The sequence below is a fragment of the Anoplopoma fimbria genome, chromosome 6 (genome assembly GCF_027596085.1).
Source record: "Anoplopoma fimbria isolate UVic2021 breed Golden Eagle Sablefish chromosome 6, Afim_UVic_2022, whole genome shotgun sequence".
NCBI lineage: Eukaryota > Metazoa > Chordata > Actinopteri > Perciformes > Anoplopomatidae > Anoplopoma > Anoplopoma fimbria.
Window position 1 is genome coordinate 14,736,756 of NC_072454.1, and position 22,656 is coordinate 14,759,411.

The window sequence follows — 22,656 nt, forward strand, 5'->3', positions numbered from 1 at the left end:
TTTATGATCTTTTCTGTTAGTGTATTTTATACGATTTTATTTGTATTCCCTCAAAGGCTTTTTTTCAATCAAAGGTAATTATTTTAATTCATAAGATATCTATGATATGAACCCAATAGATTGAAGATCAAACCTTAATGGACAAAAAATAAAACTTTTGGTACAAAAAGTTGCTTCAAAGCTAAAGTTGCTTTAAATCAACTTTAACTTGTCGCACAGTATACCTATAATGTCAGGACCTTCTATGTGTGCCTCATTGAAATCTGTTCTTACACTTTTCACACACTTTGCAGATGTTGACAAAATCACGTTGCCCTTATTACACCACATTCTTCAATGTAACATTAGATTTTTTTGAGACTAGTGTGACACAGTTGTGAAAACAGAATTTAATGATACAGTAGTCATTTTGTATACCTGAGATGGATTCAGAAGACATTCAAACACAGTTATTAACTATCTATTAAGTATTATTGGTGTTGCGTCTCTCTTTTTTGTCTCAGCCTCTCCTCTTGCAGTGTGATGTCCAGAGCTCTGAGCTGTCGCAAAAAGCCGTGATTGGGAAGGATGCAGCGCCGCTGTCGCACATGCTCAATAGCATCCACCACAGTTAAGCCGTGTTTCATCATCAGGTATGCCAAGACCAGAGCCGCTGACCTGCTCCGACCCATCACACAGTGCACCAGCACCTTGTCTAGAACAAAATGAAGTAAACATAGGTGGGTTCATTAGACAGGCTTCTTCTCCAGAGAGGATCTCAATTAAAAGCTTTGATTTCCTCAAGGACTTACTCTGTGGGTGACTGAGGGCCTCGTGGATGAACTGGGTTGCGGAGCAGAAGTACTGGGAGATATTAAAGGTGGGTTTGTCATCAGCCTCTACACCGTAGTACTGGATGTCCACGTCGGTGTAGTAATCAGCACCAGTCAGTACGTTATTCCACTTTCCCTCTGCTGCATTAAGGACATGTGTAACACCCAGATCCCTCAGGCCAGGTCGCTCCAGAGCTGTTTTCCTGTTTCCATGTGACACACAGACTCAGTCTAGAGCTGTCTTTAGAACCACAAAACCATCTCTGTGTGTGTTTACTCACTCATCCCCGATGAAGACGCTGGGCCAGACCTGGTTGATGTGTGCATATTTAGGCCCGGGGCCGGACCAGAACAGCTGCTCCAGATCTAATGTTCCTGGTGTAATGTAGTCACTGTCTGGGTCCACCTTCACCGCTGCGTACGGGTTCTTGCTTCTGGACTTTACCACACAGGAGGACATAGCTCACCTCTGCTGGCCAGAAAACACACACACACACACACACACACACACACACACACACACACACACACACACACACACACACACACACACACACACACACACACACATCCATGAACGTTATCTAAAACAACATTTCTGTGAACAAATCAATACTTAAACATCAGGGGTATTTTTATGTACATTCTGAGAGCTGCAACCATCTGTCAATTAAGCATTATGTATATTTACAGAAAATGAATCTGCAACAATTTTAAGCAATAATGCCAACAATTCTGTGGTTCCTGCTTCTAAAATGTGAACACCTGTGTTGGTTTTGTTTTTGAGATTAAACTTGTATTTCTCAGTCAGACAAAACAAGACACTTTGAGAAATCCAGGAAAACAGTTTTGTGATGTTCCAGGACAAACTAAAGATGGCTATGATTATTTCAGATGTGTGATCTACTCATGATATTGGCTGTTTGAAAAAAATACACTAGTGACTTATTAAAGTACTATGGCAAAGAGAAAGTGCTTACCTCTTTCTTAAAACTGTTTAAAGCTTTTAATCCGTTCCTGAGCAGGATCGCAGACCAGCACCTCAACTTTTCCTCAGTGGACATGTGTGAACTCTTTGTGTGTGTGTTTGTGTGTGTGTGTGTGTGTGTGTTAACAAAGACCTCCCTCTGCAGTAAGCATAAAGGCTGAACTACAGATCTGGAATGGTAACTGCTCCCTCAGGCTCTGTGTTTCAGATGATATTTTTAGGCAGCTCTAACACCTGACCTCAACGTCACACACGGACACACACACACACACACACACACACACACACACACACACACACACACACACACACACACACACACACACACACACACACACACACACACACACACACACACACACACTCACACACTCACATACGCACACACACACTAACAGACCCTTTTCTCACAGCCTTCATAATATGATCTGAGTCCTCTAATGTCATTATTTTGCGTTAGCCTGTATTGTAAACAGAAACACTGAATCATGACAAACAATGAAAGCAAAAATAAATTTAGTCATCGTGGCATGCTGCTATGTCATCATTGTAGTAATGTCAATAATGTGTGACAGGTGTGAGGAGAGTTATTTCTGGAGCATTCACTGAAAGCATTCAGTTGTTATATTCTACTGATTGTTGTTGGGGCAGAGATAATAACTGAGACTTCTTCTCGTGACAGATGACACACAGATGACATTTCCATTTGTCAGATTTGATTGTCGTTACATAAAATGTGGATTCAAATATAACAGGTGCCTGACAAGGGTGAAAGAGCACCCGGTTGCGATGTGTCAGCATGGTCCTCCTCTCTGATAGTCCTGCTCTGTGGACTGAGGCTCAGCTCCAGCTGCCTCAGCTGCTCCAAAAATCTAGCGTTGGGTCGAGAGTCTCAGACGTTCAGACGCACAGAGACGATGGCCTCCGCTAGATCACCAGATACACAAGAACCAGCACCCCAGAGCGGCTGAGGCCCATGGCGCAGTGCATAAACACCTACACTGGAAGATACATGTATCGGTATATTTGATAACACACTCAAATTTGTCATCAGCCTTGTCAAAATAGGAAAAGCACATTTGTTACTAATAGCATGAAAGATGGCTCTGTTCTATTCAAGTGTTCCAGTAAACCATAACAGTGTGGAAGTCGTCTGAAAATAAATTAGCTAAATGGAGTTCAAACATCATTAATAGTCTTATTTGCACCTGTTCTTTTTCTACTGTTACATGTCAAAATGTTTTATGTGAAGAAGCTCTACTTAAAAGAATTGCACAATGCCTTCAAACTATACATAACCTTTTAGATTATCTGACATCTAACATTCCTCCAACATGAACTTAAAGACAATTACTGTTTTTTATTTGGAATTGTTATTTATTTCTTTGATCATATTTTTATTTTGTTGACCATAAATATGTGAAAGTTGAAAGTTGAAATTAAGTTAAGGAAGCAGAAATTATAAAAAAAAACGTAATGAGATATTGGAGTTGGTGTTGTGATTGCTGTCAGCATTAATCTGTGCAGTTGAAAGCTTTAAATATATAACATTAAACCTAAAGAGAACTAATTGAGATGCTTAGTGATAATGATTTAACATCAGTTGTGTATGAACCTCTCTGTAAATCCCTAACAAAAAATGTATATATATAAAGCAAGAACTAGCTTGTTCACATTCTGAATTCTGCTGTCGTATTTGCACCTGACCATTTTCCTCAGAGCAGTATCTATGAACTGTTAGGCAGGGTTGAAGAAAGGTCGCAGGTTGAACTCTGGATGGTCTGCAGCTTCAACACCATGTTAATCCACTTCAAGGTCACTGTAGAACTCCTGACCTGTGTTGATTGGATGTCTGCCTGCTGCAGCATTCAGTTTGCAAGTTACACCCAGAGACAAGAGTGTGGTTGTATCTCACGCCACAGACCTGTAAACACACACCACATACAACCTGATTCATTTTAATATATTTCACAACAATTCAAGCTGCTAGTTGTGATTTTTCAGCTCACTCATCTCTGATGTGCAGGTTGGGCCTGATGGGTGCCACTGGCTTCCTGTTCATCCGGATAATTTTCCTCAGCTCGGTCATAGATGTTGAGTCCTCCACTTTTGTAACAATAAAAATGTGTGTGTGTGTCTGTGTGCATATGTTGGTGTGTATGGCTGTGTGTGCGTCTAAGTGTGTCTTTACAGTGTTTGGGCCTGTCTTCGCCTCCTCCTCTCCCTCTCGAGGCTCATGTCGAGGCTGCGGAACTGCATCAGGAAGCCTGGGTTCGGACAAATGTCTCTGTGCAGCTTGACGACAGCCACCGCCTCCTGCAGCCTCAGGCCCTCAACAATCATCAGGAAGGCCAGCACCAGCGTTGCAGAACGGCTCACGCCCATCAGACAGTGAACAAATACCTGTCCTGGGACAGGGACATTCTCTGTTACCTTCAGCCCCAGAAATGCAGCAAAATATGCACCTTTTTAGGAATTTTTTGTCTTCCCTTTTTGCGTACATAAGGCAGGCAGAATATTAGAAACACCCCTCAGTATAATAAAGGGGTGTAAAACACCATTAGACAAAAACATTTTTCTAGGCATCATATGTACATACTGAGATGTTGTTAGTGTGACTGACTTGCCTCCCATGGCCAGTGCAGCTCTGATGTATCGTGCTGTCGGGTAAAAGAAAGGATGAACTCTATTGCATCATCTGCCTCCACCCCATAATAATCCCGTCATGTCTCTGTAGAAACGTGGGCCGGTGTTGACATAGAAATGCGGGTCGGAGCCATGGCTGGGGGGTCGGTGAGCAGCATTTACAATGTGAGTTATGCCCAGACTGTGGAGAGCACCCTTGTCTCGAGCTGCAACCCTAAAATATAATCACACATTCACTCCAGTATGAGTGAAGGATGTTTATTTATCTAGTATGTGTGCATGTAATTGTGTATGAACCTACTCGTTGCCTATGTAAAGGTTAGGCCAGACTTGATTGACATGTCCTGTAGGTCGTCTGTCCGCCAACAGGAACTCCAGCAGCTCTGAGACAGACGGAGGTTCATACGGTGGATCCCTAAGGGACATACTGGCATACACATATACGTACATTAAAAGCACATACTAGGCGTTCACTTCTCACAATGACCTTCTCTTAAAAACCTTGATGCATGCACTCATCTTCAGTGGTAAAGCAAGAGAGAACAGACTGAGGAAAAACTTTAAACATCCCCAAACTAACCTATTTCCACTCTATATCATCCAACTTACCTCACTTGAAGGCAGCGCAAACTCCTGTGCGCGCTCATATTTGTCTATAAACACTCACATCTTCATATGACTGTTTCCTTTTATAACTCTGTAATATTACACTCATCAGTGGAAAAACATCCTGCAGATTGCAGCAGTTCATGCACTTTAAAGCATGTTTAATCCAATTTGACGAAACGTCTGTAGTCTCATTTTTATCATTATTAACAATGTGTGTTACCTTGTAAACTTTAACATTAGCTCACGTGCTTAGTTTCCATGGCCACAGACTGTTATGTTATACACTACTGCTCTATATGTGTCTCTATGTTGTAACACCTGTGACTCTGCTCCTTTAAGAAATATGATCCAGGCTGTGAATAACATTCACCAGTGAAGTGTTAACTTAAGCTACTTTTTTTGTGTTTACAAATCAAACATGAAAGGAATGCACGTTGCATTGTGTAACAAGAAGAAAAAATAAAAGGCACATTTGGCTTTGGGTATACAGTACTTACGGATAAGTTATTGTAGATACAGCACTCTCTTTGCTCCTTTAGATGACTGTAAAGTATAACAGTGACCCTTAACATAATGTCAGATACAGGTTGAAAGAAATCTTCAAGCCACATTTAACGTTTTATCAGTTTGAATTCATTTAAAACTCAATAAATGTCATTATTCTTTATTGCAATTTTTTGTTCAGTCATACTATATTATCCAACTTCAGTTGAAAATGTGCCACCTTTTTTTGTTATTGTATTGTATGCCCCTTGGTTGACAGATGAGATTTACTGAGAGATGTTTACTTTATTTGTGCTCAAATGTAATTTTACTAACCGTAATGTAATCAAATTCCAATTTTTGTCTGAATGGTAAGGTGATAGTTTATACATCTTGGTTTAATTGAAAGAATTAGTGTGATTTTGATCAAAGAATACATGACTGTTAATGTGAAACAATTTGGTTGAAACAAAAAAAATAACTTCTACCTTAATGAGCAAACTGTTATGTTTTGTCAAAATGTTGCAATGTGCATAGTTTGAAACATATTTAAAAATAATGTTTACCACTCATTCTATATCCATCCAGCCAGACTATTTAAATGAAATATCATAAAATGTTTTAATAGATATTCACAACAACAGGAGTCGTAAAGCTGTATTTACAAAGCTTGTGAACATGCCAGACAACAATTAAGTAATATTTGAATACAGTTTGAATATGGAAACAAACTTCTGAGAAATATGACAAATAAATATTTACATTATTTCACAACACATTTGTTATTGTACTAAGAAGTTAAACATTAAAAGAGGACAAACTTAGAAATAAATTACAGATATTGCCCATACTTTTTGGAGACATGGAAAGAGAGAGATTTCTCACATTAGAATTTCCATGTCTCTAAAAAATTGAAGGAGTTTCGAGGAGGTGGAAAAAAGGAGGAAGAGATGTCAGAGAAGAGGACAAAACTGCCGTTTGAGTGTCAGCTGTTCATCCAGTTTGAGGAGGAGTGACAGGAAGTTCTGGTTGGGATAAATGGCTCGTTTTTGGACAACATGCCTCAGAGCATCTCTGAGAGGGAGACGCTGCCGCAACAAGAAGTAAGCCAGGACCAAAGTGGCCGATCGACTCATTCCCATGATGCAATGCACCAACACTTTTCCTGTAGAGCAGGATGGAGAATGAGAGAGGAAATAGAACAGCTAAAGTATAAACATTTGGGTGTCACATTCATATACTGTACCATCTTTGCTCTTCAGGGCTTTATGTATGAAATCAGCTGCAGGTTTCAAGTACTGACTGAGATCAAAATGGTCTGAATCCTCTGCTGGGATGCCAAAGTAAACGCAGGTGTTCCCATAGTAACTCTGGTCACCGATGCTGCCCTGCTTGGAGTGTGCAGCATTCAGGACATGAGTGATGCCGAGTTTCTGTAATTTCTTTTTATTTTGTGCCACGGCCCTGGAACACACACAAAAAAAGGATACACACAAATAAAGAGGAAACATGTTAAGGAATGATGTTAAGTTGGAGTTACACAGGTTCAGTACTTTAAAAAGCTAATAAAAATGTCAAATGTCTCTCTTGTAGAGCTCAGGACGGTTTCTGCAACAGCCTCTACAAACACAAGACACTCACACATTTCCTATGTACAGGTTGGGCCAGACTTCATCCACTGGCGTGAGCTCCAGTGTGCAGGAATCCAAGATGAGCTCTAGTTCTTTAATGAGCGCCAGGTCTTGGTTGCTCCCTGACATTCTCCCTCGGACACAGAGAGCTCCTCCAACAGACTGTGTCTCTGTCCACCGTCCCTTAACCACCAGAGTCGGCAGCTCAGTGAGAGACGAGAGCAGGTGGTTGTTTGAATGCCGCTTGCCTCTAAAATTAGCTCCCTGTGTTCAGTGAGTTCTCTCTGACTGGATGTAGAGTTATTTAATGTTGCTGTTGCATTGATTGGTCTGAAAATACGGGGACTTTCTCTGTCACCACTGAGGTCACACCAGGAAAAGACAATGGGGGGGAGGGGTGGATACAACTGAACTGTTTAGTGTATACATGGTACAAATGGAGACAGTCTTGCATTATGTGAATGAGGACATTGACTTCTGCAAACTAAGGGGAAGACAGTTCTATGGATTTATTACAGGGTTGCTCCTCGCTTCGTTTTATTTGGCCTCGTTCGACCCTTCGTCCTGCAGTCTTCGGTCCAGGGCAATAAGCTGTCGCAGGAAGCCTCTGTTTGGGAAAATCCAGCGTTTCTGTTGCACACAGCGTGTAGAGGACAGAAGACTGAGCTTGTGATGAATCATCAGGTAGGATAGGACCAAGGCAGCCGAGCGACTCACACCCACAGCACAGTGCACAAACACCTTCCCTGGACATCATGACAGAGACAAAACAAATACAGTGAAAATGCAGGTATCCCCAGATTAACTATAAAACATGTGTGCCAGCTGTGACGTTACCTCCTGATGTCAAAGCCTGGTGGATGAACTCAGAGGCGGGGTGGAAAAAAGGTGAAAGGTCAAATGTTGGCAGGTCATTGGCTGGGATGCCGTAGTATCTCACTGTTGTTCCATAAAAGTCATCACAGCCCTTACAGCAGAGCTTTCCATGCGCAGCGTTCAGAACATGAGTGATGCCCAGCTGCCAGAGCCCCAGCTTGTCATGAGACATAAACCTGACACAATCACCACATTTGATAAACAATTCAGATACATATTGATGAACTTTTAAAAGGCTACCAGGATACTCACATGTCCCCAAGATACAGGTTGGGCCACACTTCGTCTCCGTGTCGACAGGAGCGTGGAGCTGAATGTAAAACCTCCTCCAGCTCCTGGAGAGAGGGGGTTTTCCACATCCTCTTTGAATCCTCTGTTGCACATGTGCACTTTTCCTCCTCTTCTGGGTCTGTGTCGTTGACCTTTCTCTGCTCAGAGTCTCGTCCATCACATCTCACCTCAGAGAGCAGTTGTGTGTCAGTCATTTCCAGTTTACAGGGTGTAAAACACAGTGATTTCCTTGCTGCTGCGTGTTGCCTTTGCTTTGGCTGCTGCAGCCTCTGACTGTCATAAACAGGTGGTGCAGTTTGGCACAGACTCACAGTCAAACTCTCACTCATAGAAACGTGGTTATAATTACATTACTGGTTTTAAAACCACTGCTTGTGTTTGTGCTGTCAAATTCAAACCAATTAGTCCATGAAATCCAGATGTATTTATTTGTATGCAGAGAAACATAACTTGTAAACAGATCCTAGTTTTACCCAAACATGGCCAGCAGGTGTCAGTGTGCTTTCAGCAGCCCTGCATGAGCTCACCAGCTCTTCTTTATTGGTGGTGTTTATTATTGTCTCTTCCTGTTTGGTGTTGCTTAGTTGTCAGAAGCATGTTGGCCATGAAATACCCCAGAGAGACAGCTCATCTACACCCTCTGCCAGCACGTTGACAGTGGATTTATGGTAAGAGAGGCAGCTATCCTCTTTTAAAGTTAGTTTGAAGCTACTACATGTACTTCCTGTGACTTGTTTATTGTCATTTGGAGCTTTGCTTTTTATTTAAGTGTAGAAAAGAGGGTTTCAACTTTTCCACACCAACATAGCAATGTGATTTAATCTCACTCTGAAATGTGGCTGGCATTTCTTTGTGGTGCTGTGGTGAGCAGACTATGAGCCCTTTGTCAGATTGTCTCTCTCTCTCTCTCTCTCTCTCTCACACACACACACACACACACACACACACACACACACACACACACACACACTGAAGAGCTTTCTCTCTCACAGCTGTGTGTCATGCTCACTGGGTCTCACTGTAAACCAGCCAAACAAGCTGACATGGCACTTATGAATCCCCAAGTAAAGCCTCGGGCAGAGAAGCTGCACGATGTTGCCAGTAAAATCTAGAGGCCAGTTAAAAATAACTTATTTCTCTCTGAGGGAACACAGCAGCCGCTACCCAGGTGAGGTGCTTTAGGTTTCAGACATAAATATTTAATATTGATCAGTGGATTAGCTGAATTTGACAGCCCTATATGGATCCCTCCATCGCAGTAAGACACTGTATGATCTGCCTTATCAATGGTATACAACAAACATAAACTGGCGTGAGGATCTTTGGGAGGTAATTGACTAAATCTCATTTCCTGCTACTTTTGAAACAGTGTGTTGCAATCAGTAATGTGATGTCATATTATTAGTGTGACAGTTAATCCAAAACTGACACTCCTTAGAAAAAAATAGTAATGTTGGAATGCCATGAGAAACATCCCTTGATAATTAATCTCAAATCTGTTCAAGTAAAAGTTTTCCCTTATCTCATATCACAACCCTTAAGACTATCTTAAATGTTTCAGATGTTTGATGATATTGTGTTAAATCAATTTAGTAGATTAACAGATTATTGTTAAAGCCATTTTTCATTTGGTGGCTGCAACTGACAATTATTTTTCTTTATTGATAAATATGTTCACTATTTTTTAATCACTCAGTGAGTTTACAACAAAAACCAGCAAATTCTCACACTAGAGAAGCTGAAGCAATCAAATATTTGATGTTTGCTTAAATAAATGGTTTGATCCATGTCAGAATAGTTTTTTAGTTTGCTAACCGGTTAATCAACAGATGGTGTAATTTCTAGTATCTAGTATAGCTATAGTGATAGTATCATTAGTTGCAACTTTAAAATTTGAGAAGTTTCCAGATCCAGTCAGTCATCACAGAGGAAACCTAGTCTGTAATTCTGCTTACATAATTACTGTTACTATTTAAATAACCAGCTCTGAAAATACTGACACCTTTATGATATCTCATCTCAGTAGTTCTCTTTGATAAGTACAGTACAACACCTCCCTACAAACCAAGTGCTTTCTCGTGTATCACTGATAACTGAAAGCTGCTTACTTGGAAGATTTTAAGTCTGTATCTGCTTTACAGTCAGCATGTAGCCTATCGCTCACGTTCACAGTTAACCGTCGTGTTAGTGGAGCCATGCAGACCTTTGGAGCAGTTGGGAGGACAGGGTGAGCTTATCAGAGGGTAAAAGGGCAAAAACGAGGAAAAGAAGAGTGTTTGATCAGAACCTTTAGTCTGTCTGTGGGAGAGAGACTGTTTGTTTTGTGGATGGTTCGTGACTTACTGCTTTTTTTAAAAATAATTCTAGGTAAATAACACATATGGAACAGAGAGGATGTTCGGTTTAATTCCTGTTAGTTTGTTTTGGTTTGAGCCTGCTTAATGTGGATCAGGGTGTCATACTTATACTGAAAGCCACTGCTCTGCTGTACCGTCACAGACCTGAACACAGATGTCGGGTTAGTCAAGTCAAATAGGAGCAGAAACAAGCACAATTTTGAAGCTTGAACAAAAGATTGCTTGTAGCTTTTGCTTGGAAAATCACTCAAAATAGTAAGTGATCATCAGAATTGCAGATCATTTTCAATTAATCCTTTTGTCTCTAATATTGTAGATTTTATAGTTTTTGGAATTTTAGATGAAGACATTTTGGGCTCTAGGAAATTGGGCATTTTGACTGAATGATTATACTGACAGACCAATAAATAACGAAAATATTTTTTCTTTGAATATGCTGTTTACAGTGTGCTTGAGGACAATAAGTTACAAAAGTACACAACGAACGATTAAACGATTAATTGTTTGACCCCTTTTTAAAGCAAAAATTCCAGAAATGTTGTTGTTCCTGCTCCTTCAGAGTGAGGATTTCCTCTCCTTTCTCTGTTTTTTTTTACCTCCGTAAACTCATTTTTTGGAGGGGGTTTTACAAAACAAGACATTTGAAGATGTCACCTTAGTCTTTCGAAATATTTGATTTGCAATAGTTAAAAAAAAGAATTGATTAATTGAGAGATTAATCTGCAGATTAAACATTTTCGTGCCCATAACTCATGCATTCAGAAGGGTAAATAGTATCATAATAATGCAAATTAAATAGAAATATTAATGAGTGACTTTCAGGCAGTTTTGCATCCAAACAGCAGAACTGGCTGTGACAAAGACCGTGATGAAATCAAGAGGTGAAAACACAGTGGAGAAAGAAGTGGTGCTCATTTATCAGATAGATTTATCTTCGTCCAGCCCTACATGACTTAACACTGTAAATGTCTGTATTTGCAGTGGTATGGCAACATCAGAGGACACTGTGAGTTCCTGGAGCTGTAAGCAGGTGGCCCGCTGGCTGCAGGAAGAAGGTTTCGGGGAGTATGTGGAGTTATTGTGCGACCAGCACCGCCTGGACGGCCCCAGCCTGCTGGCTCTGACTGAGGCCGACCTGCGCGGGCCTCCGCTGGGCCTCTCTGTGCTTGGGGACATCAAGAGGCTGATCATAGCCCTCTGTCGGCTCCAGAGACAGAACCAGACCCAGCTAGAGGAGCTGGGTCTCCGGCCCCCAGACAGTCTCCCTGCTGGGCTCTCGCTGGGGGCCACAGGGGGCGAGTGGAGCTGTGATGGAGCCGACAGGAGGTATAACGGAGGTGATCACTTGTGCAACGGGACTGAGCTGAGGTTGAGGAACGGTGACAGATCCGGATACAATTCTGTGCGTCATACACACTCCAACGGGAGGTATAGGCAGCACCTGGCCGGCAGATTGGACCCAGAGGTGTGGAAGACAATCATCAGTTCCATATATGTCTTCTTTGTATTTGGATTCACTTCTTTTGTCATGGTCATCGTACATGAGCGTGTCCCGGACATGAGGACGTACCCACCACTGCCCGATATATTTCTGGACAGGTATAAATGCATTTATCCAATGCATGTTGAACACATTCCATAGTTAATTTACACTCATATTCTTCAGCATTCATATCTAATCTGAATGCTGATACACATGTTTTTGTGCTCTTGACAGTGTTCCCAGAATCCCTTGGGCTTTTGCAATGGCTGAAGCCTGTGGCCTCATCCTGTGTTACATGTGTCTGCTTGTCCTGCTCCTCCACAAACACAGGTAGTCAACCGTTCCAGCTATTCCCATCGCTGATACACTCACATATATTAATATGTGCACCAAATCAACGCTAAAATACATGGATCATCAAGCACAAGCATGTAGGTTAAGAAGTGCTGTGCTAGTAATGATTTGTGAATGTTTGCCTCTATTTCAGATCCATTATCTGCAGACGGTTGTGCTCTTTGTTGGGAACTGTGTTTTTGCTTCGTTGTTGCACCATGTTTGTCACCTCGCTCTCTGTTCCTGGGCAGCACCTGAAGTGTGCCAGCAAGGTGGGGAACACTCATGAGATTATTGCTATCGGCAATGTTACATATTATTCTTGACTCAGCATTTCCGCTGTGATAACCGATGAACAGCTGCCAGTGTGATTCACAGCTTTACTGATAACGGGTGTTTTTTGCTCCTCAGACGTACGGTGACTCCTGGGGAAAGATCCAGAGGGCGCTGCTGATCTGGAGTGGATTTGGGATGACGCTGACAGGAGTCCAAACGTGTGGGGACTACATGTTCAGTGGACACACTGTTGTCATCACATTGCTCAACTTTTTTGTCACTGAATGTGAGCGTTAACAATTGAGGTTGCCTTCAAATGTTTGACCTTTAGAGTATCTCAGTACAATTAAATTCAATTTTATTTGTAAAGTCCAAGATCACAAATCTCAAACTTGCTTCAGAGAGCTTTACAGTTTGTACAACATACGACATCTTCTGTCTTTTCTTATTGTCAACTAATCCCATGAATATCAAAACAAATAATGTCTTAGTCCTTCTCTCACGACCTTCTGACTTCCCTCTTCTGTCTGTGACCCAAGCCCATTGATTCTGTATTGGAAGAATGCTTTAAAAATTAGTCACAAATGCATAGTCTCATTTTAAAAAAAGTAATTTCCATTAACAGTTGGGCACTGTAGCTTTTAGTCAACGTTACTCAAACAGGAGTAAATAGTGTGTTTATTGGGGACTATTTTCAGAATAAAGGTACATTTACAGCAGCACAATGATCAACTCAAAATAGACAGTACCCATGTTCATTAAAAAGCAGGAACATGTCACCCAGTGCAGCTATGTGGCTCACTAATGTATTTTTAATAGATTGTTTTGACGACACAGAGGATTCTGCTCTATTAGACTTTAAATACCCTGGGTAGTGTTATACTTAGTGAGTAAATTGTGCATTTGTTGGGGACTACTTTCAGCCGTGGATTACTACACATTCGCTGTTCAAGTCAGTATTTACAGCGGCAGGATGGTGTAGATTAAATTGTTTTAACATAACTTACAGTGCTTGTGTTCAGCTTCTATGTTTATGCTTCATCAGGCTTTTGGTGTCTTTGCTGAAAAATATAAATATCACTACATCTATCCTTTAATGATTCCTTTAAATTGCAGACACTCCACGAACCTGGCATCTGATTCACACCATCTCCTGGGTGTTAAACCTGTTTGGGATTTTCTTCATCCTGGCGGCTCACGAGCACTACTCCATCGACGTGTTCATCGCTTTCTACATCACCACGCGCCTCTTCCTCTACTACCACACATTAGCCAACACCCGTGCCTACCAGCAGAGCCGGAGGGCGCGTATTTGGTTCCCCATGTTCTCCTTCTTTGAGTGCAATGTGAACGGACCTGTCCCCAACCAGTATCACTGGCCCTTCAACAAACCTACTTTCATGAAAACTCTGATTGGATAGAGTAAGCTGCAATGTGCACGGACTGTTAATACTAACGACTGAAGGAGAAACTTTATACTTGAGGTGCTGCTTCTTATCTTTGGTTGGTTATAAGTTTATTATAAATTAATTTGTATAAATGGATGATTTTTATTTTGTCAACTAATTCCGGAAGTTAGATGAGAAGGTCGGAATCACTCTCATCTTGTTTCACTCTTTTTATCTATGAGTTAGATGAGAAAGTGAAGCGGAGTTTTCCCAAAATGTTGAACAATTCCTTTAAATTGAATTGCACAGTACTAAAATTAGACACAAGAAATTAAGTTTCTTATTGGGCCCAGGTGCAGAAAATTGTCTTTGAGATTAATCACTTCCGTTGTTTATGTTCCACTTTGGGGATGATTTAAGTTTCACTGGTTTGGGTTGTTAGTCTGCCTCAACATCTGCAGTAGAAAACTGATCAGGCTTCACACAGCTGTAATAGAGTTGGATACTTAGTAACTACTACCAAAAGAGGCAGTTGTTTCTTTTGATGTGCAACAGGAAAAACACTTCCTGTTCTCCGCTGAAAGAACTCTGTTTTTATTCACTGTTTCTTTCTTTCATATACACTTTATAAAGTTACAGCTTTGTTGTATTTGATAATGTCACCATTGGGATAGGGTAGCTTTCCACATTTACAGTTAAACTCAACCAAATATTAAAACCTTTCATTTCAATGGGCAATTTTGTGAATCAGCCCTTGTTTTTATCCTAATTTGATGCTGTCTTATGTTTTTTTTATGGATTGTTAATTATGAAATGAGAAAAGAAATGTATAGAGATGGGTTTTGTTGAAGCTTTATTTTCCAGAGATTTCCTCTGTTGCACAGTACGAAGACTGGCTTTTTGGATAACAAAAGTTTCAAAAGTATATTGTTTACATTTACATGGTTGATCAAAACTAAATCTTTTTAATAATTGTTTACAATTTGTGGCTTTATTTGCAATGCAAGTAATCTATCTCTGCCTTTTGGCTCAGCAATAAAGGTTTACAGATAAGTTTACAGACAGTTTTTATATTTTAGACTGTTTCCTTGGTTGCTTTTTCAATTATGTAATCTTTTTGCATTTGTTGAATAAAATAAATTATGAATATTATTTTTAAAAATCCAGATTTCTTGTGAAATGTAGAACTCAACGTAGCATCTATGGGTGAAAATGATTTGATGAAGTGTGCCCTTAATATCAATATTACCTACATGCTTCAATTCCCCACCTCTAAAGCAAATATCTGATAACAGTCACATTGCTATTCAAATCTTATCAATACAGATATGCAGGAGTGCACACCTTAGTATAAAGCCTCCATTAGAGAGATCTCACTCAGATCAGCCTTCTGTCAACCGGGTCACATCACATCTGAGGATGGTACGTATTTTAAATGACGAGTTTGGGAATCTTCTATTTCAGGTCTTGTATTGTGTTTTAACTTTTTTTTAATAAAAAAAAAAACTCGTATATAGGTGTAGATATTGATATATATATATATAGACACTTTTAAGACATCCTTGCTGTCAGAGTGTATTAAATATTTTACTGCCAGTACTTTATTCAAATTGGAGTGCACAGTTGAGCTTTACAGTTACCTTTAAATTTGTGCAGGATTTAATTCTAGTCCCACAGCACAATTTATTATGATATCATTAATATCATAGTAGTGTTAAAAGATAAATCAGCAAGTAAAGTCAGATATGGCACATTATTAAATACTGTCAATGGTTATTTCTCTACACATAATGATTATTCCAGAATTGTAAATACAGCAGATAAAGTACAAATCATTTAAGTGTTTTTTTACAAATCTATTTTGTGGAGACTAAAAGACATAAATCTATTTTTTACATTCAGTATGTTGCAGACATAATGATTTTTGCATTGAAATTATAAAAAAGTCCTCTTTTGGCATAATTCTGGATTATTTGTTATGCTGGAAATTTACAAAAATATCGTGCAAATAGCTTTCATAAAAACTCTTTCACATAAAATAATTGGCCGTTTGTTTGACCACTGTGAGACAAAAGAGGCATGAATAAAAGCTACTTGTTTCTTTTGAATTTTTAAATGATCTTAAAAGGCCGATAAATAAGTGTATCAATGCACTGCAGAGACTATAAAACAGGTACCATGTTCACAAGTGTCTTTTTTTTTTACTCTTTCAGGCTTCTCTCCATGTTTTTGTTTGTCTGCTGGGACTGGTTGTCCTGTGTCACTCTGACTGCTTCTTCCAGGGGTTGGTGCTGAAAGATCTGAATAACCCTCCAAAAGGTGAGACGGCATTATACCATTTGGAAGAGACACAGGACAGAACTTAGTCCTTCTTCATTTATGTCCATCTCCATCAAGAGTGACCGCACAGTGAAGTCCTTCAAGACTCCATCAAGAGTGGAAAGCATCAACCAGCTGTTGTGTGTTTGCTCCACACCTGCCAGCTGACTCAACACTAATCTTAAAAACCACACCTATGCACACATTGATTCACACACAATTAGTCACAACCACAATTTTAACAGAGCTTGATACGTAGCTCAACTGCACAACTGCATATTTGTTTCTTTACATGTAGGGTGTGTGGATAAGGACGGGAAGCAGCATGATTTTGGCACTGAATGGGACAGAGACTGCATTGCGTGTTCTTGTACGAGCGAGGGCTTGAGCTGCTGTAGCAAGTAAGATTTTCATGCTTTGATTTAATACATTACTCCTTTTATTTTCAAGCAATCCTCTCTGAGGGACTGTATGGAAATGAGTGGGGCAGGGAGGGGGGGCTAAACCTTATGTCCATCATATATCTATTATTCTTAAATGCTGTCACAAAGATGAAAGTCTCCCCTAATAAATTGAGAACAGTTTCTTATTTGTGCAAAACCATTCTAAGTAGTCAGTTTTTTATTTCATCTTGGGTTTATATTCTTTCCCTTTTGTCTCTCAAGGCTCCCTGATGCAAACACAGTAGATGTCCCTGATGGATGTGAGCTGGTTGTAAATAAGGAGGCCTGCTCTGCCAAGATGGTGTTGAAGTCAGACAAGACAAAGGAGTGTAACCCTATTTGAACTCACAACACATTTACCTATACATGTTAGGGTCTTTTTTATGATACATATTTGATCATATATCACTATTTTATGGTGTGTATATAAACCATAAATCACAATTAAACACAGACTAATCACTCTTTCTCTTGCTTGTCATGTTTTGAATGGCTTTGACAATAAAAATAAAACCTAAAAACTCTTGGCTCTGTTTCTTCTTGCCTGCTTTATGTCTCTGTAACAGCACTTAAAGCAGGTGTCATTTTCGGCATGTAATTGAATAAAACCACCACTGTGTGACAGCAGAGCCCAGTGCTCAGAGGATCTCTGACACCCAAAGGTCCCTAACAGCCCAATACTATTGGAGCAACCTGTGCCTGCTGTCTCTGACAGAAGCGCTGTGGTGGTTATGATGTTCAGCTCCTTCTCCAACTCTCATCTCTGAGGATTCACATCTGTTCAGAGCGTCGTTTCCTTTGTCATCTTGGCATCACAGGCGCTCCAGCAGCCAACCCACCACGTGAGTGCTTTATTTAGTAATGATCTGTAAAGCATAATAATGATCTTTGTTTGTGTTGTTTTTTTTAGTTAATCAGTTATAAAAGCAATGCTACCTTATTTTGTTTCTCCGCTGTCAGCTTGTAGCTTTTTGTCCACAGATATGCATGTATACTGTATTCCTGCAAATCTTTTTGAATTATGCATTGAAATGATAGCAGCCTACATAACGTTTTTTTCCCGAGAATATGCATCCAATTTCAGCAGGGAAACTAAAACAAATAAACATAAAAAAACATAAAATGTATGTAAGTGCATTCATGTTTAATGTACTATGTGGAAAGCCCATCTCATGACGACATTCATAATGATAGGGTCTTGGGGGTTATTACCCACAGTCCCTGACACTCCCGGCAATAATGAGGCTAGGGTCATCTTTTCAGGTGGAGCGCACTACAGCGTCTATTATCTTGCTCCTCCACATGCAGGAGGCAAGAAAATTGATTCAGAATAGTCCCACTGCCTGGGTGTGTGCAGAATGAATTCACAACCAGGCATTCCAGTAAGTGGTCATATTCACTGGTGGTCTGATGTAAAGCTGTTATAAAAAGGGAAATCTTTTTCTAAGAAAGCACACTATAAAAGCATCTTTTAAGATACACATATTATATCCATAGATTTTGCAGAGGGACTACACAAAGGAGAATGTAGAGGTTGGTCTTTCTCTTTGATTTCCTGTCATGGACATATGTGAAAGCTGTCGCCTTGTGATTTCCATTTTCACACATGTTTATTTATAGTACAATTGTCTAATTCATAACAAGCAAACCCTTTTGTCACACCCTCCAGGATTGTTCACAATGTACCTACAGTACAGACCTTGAAATTAGGTCACAAAGTTTACAAACGTAAAAAAATAAAATTTGATAAGGACACTGGTACGAAGTGCAATGGTTCAGTCATGAAAACACCATTTCAACATGACTTGATATTGCTACAGAGAATTTTTGATAGATAAAGAATAAGTTAAATTGTCCTGCAGTGTGACAAAATGCTTTATCGTGAAAATACCACAGAAGCAAGATATTGATGACAATGTAGGTTAGTAAATGCAAATGCATTGGTGCACAGCACGACTGCTCTCAGAAAAATACAAAAGATAGAATCAATGTGAGTCTGGCTCAAAGAAAAATGACAGTCAGCCAGTCTCTCTTCCCTGTCAGAGACACTGTCACTGTTTTCTCTGAAATGAAGGATACTTCGCTGAGGCAGAAAAAAGGAATATGTTGGACAGAGCAGAGCGGCGACAGGTCACAGTGTTCCTTATCCTGCAGAGATTTTGCTTTGGAAAGAGGACAATCATCATAACACAGCTACTTGCTGGATGCGCATCCTTAGTGTCACATCATTGCAGCATGTTAAGGTTCATAATTGCCTACTAATGGGACAGTTCTCCTTTTTCCTCCTGCTGGTGTTTATTGTTCCTCTGCTTTCTTACAACTGTTTCTTACATCTGGTTACTGGTGACATTGCACTTGCTTTCCCACTATGAACAAAGGGTGATCAATGCTGTGCCACCCTGCCTGCAGCTCACTCAACACACTGACAGAGTTGGTTAGTAATGATGCAGTGTGAAGTGACTGATAGCTAAGTGTGTGTGTGCCATTAATGGAAAATGACAGGCTCATTTTTCTTCGCGATGGTGGTTTTCACAGCACATGGCAGAGGTTTGAGGGGAGAGAGCTGGAATCCATTTTTAGGATTCTGACAATGTCGTGCCCTTTCACTCCGTGACACACTACATCATTGATTGTGTATTTGAAAAATAGCAGTCTCTGCTCCAACGTATGCATAGTAATTTTGTTGTCATTAAGCTATTATGCTCAGTCTTGAAACCTGACTTGAGGGTTCATTTGTGGGAGGATAACTGACAAGTCTGAGATCTTAAGATCGGTAAAGAAGAAAAGAGAGTGATTGTTAAGACCAATAAATGAAACTCCTCTGTGTAACTGCAGTAGAACAAAGTACTAAAACTATAGCAACATTTGTTGGTATTAAAGGTTGGTTTTGCAGTATTGGACACATCGAAATTTAATTTAAGTCTTGACCTGATGATGGCACTTAAGACAGAGAAGTCTTAACAATTCGTCCTCTGGGAACCGTGAATAACTAATATAATTACATTTCATGGCAATCCATTTAACAGCTATTCAGACAAACTGACATTGTCATCCAAACAGCCATGTCACTAGAGTAGCTAAAGATAGAACATAAGGGCATGCTTTCTTGAAATGAATTGTACAATTACTTATATAGAAAGAAAAGTGCTCAGACTTAGGATCCACTTCTTGCCTTTCATTCACTCTCTGCTTCTCTCAGAACAACAGTATCACTTCCACATGAACACACCCTTTGACTTATAAGAGAGATTGCTTTGCAAGTGATTACTGTTTCTTTTCTATCTGTGTCCCTCTGTACTTTCTGTCTCTTTGTCTCAGATGCATGTTTTAAGAAGGCTGGGATGGACAGTTTGATCCTGGGGGCTGGTGACACTGAAGTCCTGGTGAGATGTCCTTTAGTGGCAACGAGAGCCAGTCTTCTCCGTCAACGACAGCTCCGACTCTGCCCTTCAACAGCTCCAGCTCTCCACATTCCCTACGATGGGAGGAGGGAAAAAACACTCATGAGTCCGTGCAGACATCGTTGGGGAATAAGACCCTCCTCCTCTCAGACCTCGCTGTTCTCGGGCATGATGAGCAGTGCCCTATGTCCCCTGTCCTCACAGCGTTTCTAGTCGTGTGGTACAGCATGACAATGGTGCTGGGGCTGGTGGGGAACATCGGCCTCATTTGCATCATCGCCCGTCGCAGAGAAAAAGTCAATGTCACCGGCATTTTCATCTGCAACCTGTCATTCTCTGACATCCTGGTGTGTGTCTTCTGCCTCCCCTTTACTGTCATATACACGCTAATGGACCACTGGGTGTTTGGGTCGCTGCTGTGCAGGCTGGTGCCGTTTATCCAGTGTGCGTCTGTGACCGTGTCTGTGCTGTCTCTGGTGTTCATTGCTCTGGAAAGACATCAGCTCATCATTAACCCTTCTGGGTGGAAACCAAGCGTTTCTCAGGCCTACATGGTGGTGGTTCTCATTTGGATTCTGGCCTTCTTCAACTCCTCACCTTTTTTGGCCTTTCAGCTACTCACAAGCGAGCCCTACACCAATGTCATCCTGCCCCAGCCTCCACTCCATCACCAAGCCTCCCCTCAGGTTTATCTCAATACATCTCCACCTCAACCTGTTCACTACACATACAAAAACTCATCTGCGCTTCCAAATTCATACCGCACACTGTTTTCTTATGTCCCAACCTCTCCACACATCGAGGCCTGTCTGGAGCACTGGCCTTCCCAGCAACACCGGCTTGCTTACACCACATGGCTCCTTCTGTTCCAGTACTGTGGTCCACTATTGTTAGTCCTGCTCTGTTATGTTAGAGTTTTTGTGCGCCTTCGCCACCGCAAAGACATGCTGGACCGCGCTAGGACACCAGAGAGCCAGCGCATGACTCACAGCCGCCGAATCAACATCATGCTGGTCGCCCTGATTACAGCCTTTGCTCTTTGCTGGCTGCCGCTCACCGTCTTCAATGTGGTGTCGGACTGGAACCAGGAGGCTCTGCCCGTCTGCCACCACAACCTGCTGTTTTCCCTCTGCCACCTGCTGGCCATGTCCTCCACCTGCATTAACCCCATCATCTATGGCTTCCTGAACTCCAACTTTCGGCAGGAGGTGAGAGAGGTGCTCCTGCACTGCCGCTGCAATCAGCTAGAGGAAGAGTTTGAGCGTTTCCCCATGTCCACTGTCCACATGGAAGTGTCCCGCACCTCTGTGCCTGTCAGCTGCAGGAGCAACTCTGTCTGACTTGAATATATCAACCAGATGGATCCTGCTGTAGTAGGATATAGTCACATAAACTGTAAAGACTTACTTCTGCTGTTTGTACTACCTTTTAATGACAGTAGCCTACAATAGATTTGACATTGGTTTAAAGTGCATCATTTTTGTCAGTGGTCTAGAGTGAAGTGTTAAGTACAATGTTGGTTTATCTTATTCTGCAGTAGAGGTAAGTAATGTGTTGATGTAAGAAAACAGTTTCAAAAGAAAGTGTCATTTCAAACTAATCTTTGCTGTGTCCCTTTTAGACGCTTTATACTAGCTGTAGACAGTGTTCATAAGTTTTAATTTCCATTTTATAGTAACGAGAACTGATCAAAAGTGTCCCCTGTTCTTCAATTAAACTCTGACTCTGGAGAGCTACTGCACCGCCATGATCATCAAAACACCAAAATGAGGAATAAAGGAGTTTATCCATCCAGTGGCAATCCAGAGACCGCAGTTGTTCTTGAGGCTTGGTGTGGGCCAAACAACTATTAAGAGACTTTCCTATATGTTGTTTTTGTAGTGCTGCTGTTTTATTTCTTAGACTTTATTGGTTCTTTTATATTTATGACATGTTTGCAGTGAATTGATATGTAATTAATGTGACTGAGGTAAAATGTAACAGTTTATAAAAGTGTTAAATTATAAATTTGCTTTGGATGAGTTAGATAAATAAATGAATAATACCAAATGTGTTCACACTTGACTTTTAATTTATATTAAATTATTTGAGACTGCAGGCCAATGTAGTCATCTATATATGTCTTGTTTAATAAACAAATCAGTGGAACTATATGCTGCATATTTTATTAGCAAATATTTTTTTTAATTACTACCTCAAATGCCTTATTCTCTTCTCTGTATTAAACAACATAAGCTATATTGTTATTGCTGCATGGCAAAAATATGAGACAAATTATAATAAATTCAAGCTTTCTAGGATTGGATTGGAAACAATGTAG

The 22,656-nt window shown here is 40.6% G+C and overlaps 6 protein-coding genes and 2 pseudogenes across 10 annotated transcripts; 3 read left to right on the forward strand and 5 right to left on the reverse strand.

The window, feature by feature from the left end:
* Positions 1 to 42: 42 nt before the first annotated feature.
* LOC129092164 (dual specificity phosphatase 29) lies at positions 43 to 1,883 on the reverse strand. Its single transcript, XM_054599987.1, has 4 exons — positions 1,793 to 1,883; positions 1,094 to 1,281; positions 792 to 1,015; positions 43 to 694 (listed from the first exon to the last, which is right to left on the reverse strand). The coding sequence occupies exons 2-4, from the start codon at positions 1,270 to 1,272 to the stop codon at positions 471 to 473; spliced, it is 627 nt and encodes a 208-aa protein (XP_054455962.1). The 5' UTR covers positions 1,273 to 1,281; positions 1,793 to 1,883; the 3' UTR covers positions 43 to 470.
* A 659-nt stretch (positions 1,884 to 2,542) lies between these two features.
* LOC129092740 (dual specificity phosphatase 29-like) lies at positions 2,543 to 3,947 on the reverse strand (annotated as a pseudogene).
* Positions 3,948 to 3,987: 40 nt separating this feature from the next.
* On the reverse strand, positions 3,988 to 4,872 carry LOC129092339 (dual specificity protein phosphatase 13-like; annotated as a pseudogene).
* Positions 4,873 to 6,473: 1,601 nt separating this feature from the next.
* Positions 6,474 to 7,298, reverse strand: LOC129092338 (dual specificity protein phosphatase 13-like). Its single transcript, XM_054600260.1, has 3 exons — positions 7,180 to 7,298; positions 6,785 to 7,002; positions 6,474 to 6,703 (listed from the first exon to the last, which is right to left on the reverse strand). Exons 1-3 carry the CDS (start codon positions 7,296 to 7,298, stop codon positions 6,492 to 6,494), a joined length of 549 nt encoding a protein of 182 aa, XP_054456235.1. The 3' UTR covers positions 6,474 to 6,491.
* Positions 7,299 to 7,330: 32 nt separating this feature from the next.
* On the reverse strand, positions 7,331 to 8,628 carry LOC129092337 (dual specificity protein phosphatase 13-like). Its single transcript, XM_054600259.1, has 3 exons — positions 8,298 to 8,628; positions 8,007 to 8,221; positions 7,331 to 7,915 (listed from the first exon to the last, which is right to left on the reverse strand). The coding sequence occupies exons 1-3, from the start codon at positions 8,528 to 8,530 to the stop codon at positions 7,707 to 7,709; spliced, it is 657 nt and encodes a 218-aa protein (XP_054456234.1). The 5' UTR covers positions 8,531 to 8,628; the 3' UTR covers positions 7,331 to 7,706.
* A 272-nt stretch (positions 8,629 to 8,900) lies between these two features.
* Positions 8,901 to 15,319, forward strand: LOC129092336 (sphingomyelin synthase-related protein 1-like). Of its 5 annotated transcripts, none has more exons than XM_054600253.1 (6): positions 8,901 to 9,004; positions 11,675 to 12,292; positions 12,411 to 12,506; positions 12,664 to 12,781; positions 12,921 to 13,071; positions 13,902 to 15,319. In XM_054600253.1, the coding sequence occupies exons 2-6, from the start codon at positions 11,679 to 11,681 to the stop codon at positions 14,204 to 14,206; spliced, it is 1,284 nt and encodes a 427-aa protein (XP_054456228.1). In that variant the 5' UTR covers positions 8,901 to 9,004; positions 11,675 to 11,678; the 3' UTR covers positions 14,207 to 15,319. The 5 variants fall into 5 exon arrangements, with proteins under 5 accessions (XP_054456228.1, XP_054456233.1, XP_054456230.1 ...); XM_054600258.1 differs by having other exon boundaries at positions 12,921 to 13,005; XM_054600255.1 differs by lacking the exon at positions 8,901 to 9,004 and adding an exon at positions 9,363 to 9,504.
* On the forward strand, positions 15,009 to 17,278 carry si:ch73-288o11.4 (beta-microseminoprotein). Its single transcript, XM_054600758.1, has 4 exons — positions 15,009 to 15,056; positions 16,387 to 16,492; positions 16,791 to 16,893; positions 17,158 to 17,278. Exons 1-4 carry the CDS (start codon positions 15,009 to 15,011, stop codon positions 17,276 to 17,278), a joined length of 378 nt encoding a protein of 125 aa, XP_054456733.1.
* Positions 17,279 to 20,323: 3,045 nt separating this feature from the next.
* Positions 20,324 to 21,676, forward strand: npy4r (neuropeptide Y receptor Y4). Its single transcript, XM_054600596.1, has one exon. It carries the CDS (start codon positions 20,324 to 20,326, stop codon positions 21,674 to 21,676), a length of 1,353 nt encoding a protein of 450 aa, XP_054456571.1.
* Positions 21,677 to 22,656: the final 980 nt, after the last annotated feature.

Coding starts and splice junctions, on each gene's coding strand:
- npy4r (XM_054600596.1), top strand. CDS start 20,324: ATGTCCTTTAGTGGCAACGAGAGCCAGTCTTCTCCGTCAACGACAGCT.
- LOC129092338 (XM_054600260.1), bottom strand. CDS start 7,298: ATGTCAGGGAGCAACCAAGACCTGGCGCTCATTAAAGAACTAGAGCTC. Junction 7,003..7,179: donor AACCTGTACATAGGAAATGT/GTGAGTGTCTTG, acceptor TGTGTGTTCCAG/GGCCGTGGCACAAAATAAAA. Junction 6,704..6,784: donor AGCCCTGAAGAGCAAAGATG/GTACAGTATATG, acceptor CCTGCTCTACAG/GAAAAGTGTTGGTGCATTGC.
- LOC129092337 (XM_054600259.1), bottom strand. CDS start 8,530: ATGACTGACACACAACTGCTCTCTGAGGTGAGATGTGATGGACGAGAC. Junction 8,222..8,297: donor AACCTGTATCTTGGGGACAT/GTGAGTATCCTG, acceptor TGATTGTGTCAG/GTTTATGTCTCATGACAAGC. Junction 7,916..8,006: donor CCAGGCTTTGACATCAGGAG/GTAACGTCACAG, acceptor CATGATGTCCAG/GGAAGGTGTTTGTGCACTGT.
- LOC129092336 (XM_054600253.1), top strand. CDS start 11,679: ATGGCAACATCAGAGGACACTGTGAGTTCCTGGAGCTGTAAGCAGGTG. Junction 12,782..12,920: donor ACCTGAAGTGTGCCAGCAAG/GTGGGGAACACT, acceptor TTTGCTCCTCAG/ACGTACGGTGACTCCTGGGG. Junction 13,072..13,901: donor CAACTTTTTTGTCACTGAAT/GTGAGCGTTAAC, acceptor TTTAAATTGCAG/ACACTCCACGAACCTGGCAT.
- si:ch73-288o11.4 (XM_054600758.1), top strand. CDS start 15,009: ATGGGTTTTGTTGAAGCTTTATTTTCCAGAGATTTCCTCTGTTGCACA. Junction 15,057..16,386: donor GAGATTTCCTCTGTTGCACA/GTACGAAGACTG, acceptor TTACTCTTTCAG/GCTTCTCTCCATGTTTTTGT. Junction 16,894..17,157: donor GGCTTGAGCTGCTGTAGCAA/GTAAGATTTTCA, acceptor TTGTCTCTCAAG/GCTCCCTGATGCAAACACAG.
- LOC129092164 (XM_054599987.1), bottom strand. CDS start 1,272: ATGTCCTCCTGTGTGGTAAAGTCCAGAAGCAAGAACCCGTACGCAGCG. Junction 1,016..1,093: donor AGCGTCTTCATCGGGGATGA/GTGAGTAAACAC, acceptor ACATGGAAACAG/GAAAACAGCTCTGGAGCGAC. Junction 695..791: donor GGCCCTCAGTCACCCACAGA/GTAAGTCCTTGA, acceptor ATTTTGTTCTAG/ACAAGGTGCTGGTGCACTGT.